This window comes from Zootoca vivipara, chromosome 12 (assembly GCF_965207765.1).
Source record: "Zootoca vivipara chromosome 12, rZooViv2.hap1.1, whole genome shotgun sequence".
NCBI lineage: Eukaryota > Metazoa > Chordata > Lepidosauria > Squamata > Lacertidae > Zootoca > Zootoca vivipara.
In genome coordinates, this window is record NC_142595.1 from 28,313,131 (window position 1) to 28,315,457 (window position 2,327).

Below are 2,327 nucleotides of genomic sequence, written 5' to 3' on the forward strand. Positions count from 1 at the left end.
AGTCATATAAAAGGTAAAGGTAAAAGGTATCATAAAGTAATATAAATTCAGTTAAGTACCTGTAAGTTATAAAATAAACATGTCCCACAAACTATTCTTCCAAAGCTATGACCATGATAATCTGTTGCAGGAAAAGAATTAATTTTTTTCTTCTCTTTTTTGCAACCTGTTAATGGCTGATTAATTCATTATGGCAGCAGCTGTCAAGGACTAGTGTTGCCTTCAACAGATGCCAGAAACAAAAACCAAAAAAACCCATTTGGAGCTAGTTTTACATTAAAAGAAAAATTAAAACATTCATGAAGGTATTTGAACTGTATTCATGATCTTTGATAAAATCTTATACAAACCCCTGTGATTTTCCTTTTTATTAATGAACCATTATTTGCACTGTTAATCATGCTCAATCTTGTAAACTATTTGAAAAATTCTACTGAAATATGAAGTGGCATATCATATGACTCCTCTCTCTGTATTGTTCTTTTCACAAAGATTTCATTTCTCTCAATGTTGGGAAACCAGACAAAGCTGGCAGAATTTATCCTCCTGGGATTTCGGAAATTCTACGAATTGCAGACACTTCTTTTCCTGATATTTCTGGTAATTTATGTTGTGACCATAACTGGAAATATTCTTACGTTTGCCCTTATTGTCTTTGATCGGCACCTTCATACCCCCATGTACTTTTTCCTGGGGAATCTCTCCTTTCTGGAGGCCTGCTCTAGCTCCAATATATTCCCACAGATGCTTTTGGCTCTCATTACTGGAGACCGAAGGATTTCCTTCACAGGCTGCTTCACACAGTGGTATCTCTTTGGTTCCTTGGAAGCTGCAGAATGCTTTTTACTCTGTGCGATGTCTTATGACAGGTACCTAGCAATCTGTAAACCATTGCATTATGCAACAACTATGAAAACCCACACTTCTATCCATTTAGCAGCTGCATCTTGGTTCAGTGGATTTATAGCTTGCTTGGTATTACTCATTCTGATGCTACAGTTATCATTTTGTGGCCCTAGTGAAATTGATCATTACTTCTGTGAATACTTCCCTCTTCTCAAACTCTCTTGCAGCGACACCAGTGTGTTGGAAATTACACGTTACATTTTGGCTGTCATATTTACATTCCCTCCATTTTTTCTAACTATAACTTCCTACGTATACATTATTGCTGCCATTTTAAAGATCCCCTCTGCCGCTGGGAGGCAAAAGGCCTTTTCCACCTGCTCCTCTCACTTGATTGTGGTTTCAATTTTTTATGGCACACTCATGATTGCGTATATGATACCGAAGTCAAAAAAGAACAGAGAGATGCAAAAGATTTCTTCTCTCTTGTACACAGCTCTGTCGCCTCTAGTCAACCCATTTATATACAGCCTAAGGAACAAGGAGGTAAAAAATTCACTGAGGAATAATATTAGGAAACTTGTGAGGTGAAGCAAATTAATATAATAGAAGCAACCTGGGTATTTTCTGTGGCATTTCTCTTCTCTCTCTGACAGGGTGTTATACAGTTCAGTCTCTGAAAGGATGCATCAATCCATCAATTTCCAGGATTAATAATACATTTTATTGAAAATCATGAACTTGTTTAAATAATCCAGTCATTCTTATTATTTATTTTATTCTTATTTTTGTGTGTTTTATTGTATTTCCAGATATTGTTGTCCACCCTCTACATATTTTAGATGAGTGTGTGGTGTACATTTTTTAAATAAATAATGTTTATAAAATAATAATAATGAGATTATCTATTTCATGAATTGCATTGGATGACTATTTGTAAAACTAGTTACAGGTTGGTAGCCGTGTTGGTCTGACATAGTCGGGGGGAAAAAAACCCTCCGGTAGCACCTTAGAGACCAACTAAGTTTGTCATAGGTATGAGCTTTCGTGTGCATGCACACTTTTTCAGATACACTGAAACAAAAGTCACCAGACCCTTATCTATAGTCAGAGGGTGGGGAGGGGTATTACTCAGAAGGGTGGTGGGAATGGGTGATTGGCTGATAAGAGTGGTAAACCTGTTGACGACTGTTAACGATTGTTAATGACTGCAATTGGTCTTGCAGGAAAAAGCAAGGGGTGAGATGGCTAAAGAAAGCTTTATAATGTATAATGAGATAAGAACCAATGTCTTTATCATAGCTGCCAAGTTCTCCCTTTTTTAAAGGGAAATTCCCTTATGCTGAATAGGCTTCCTCGCAAGAAAAGGGAAAACTTGGCAGCTATGGTCTTTATTCAGACCAGGTCTCCCCATGTTTTTTAAGCTTGGTAATGAGTGGCAATTCAGCAACTTCTCTTTCCAGTCTGTTTCTGAAAATTTT

At 36.9% G+C, this 2,327-nt stretch overlaps 1 protein-coding gene across 1 annotated transcript; it reads left to right on the top strand.

Annotated features, from left to right (window-relative positions):
* The first annotated feature begins 433 nt into the window (after positions 1-433).
* LOC118077934 (olfactory receptor 6C4-like) lies at positions 434-1,437 on the top strand. Its single transcript, XM_035101656.3, has one exon. It carries the CDS (start codon positions 508-510, stop codon positions 1,435-1,437), a length of 930 nt encoding a protein of 309 aa, XP_034957547.1. The 5' UTR covers positions 434-507.
* The last annotated feature ends 890 nt before the right edge of the window (positions 1,438-2,327 follow it).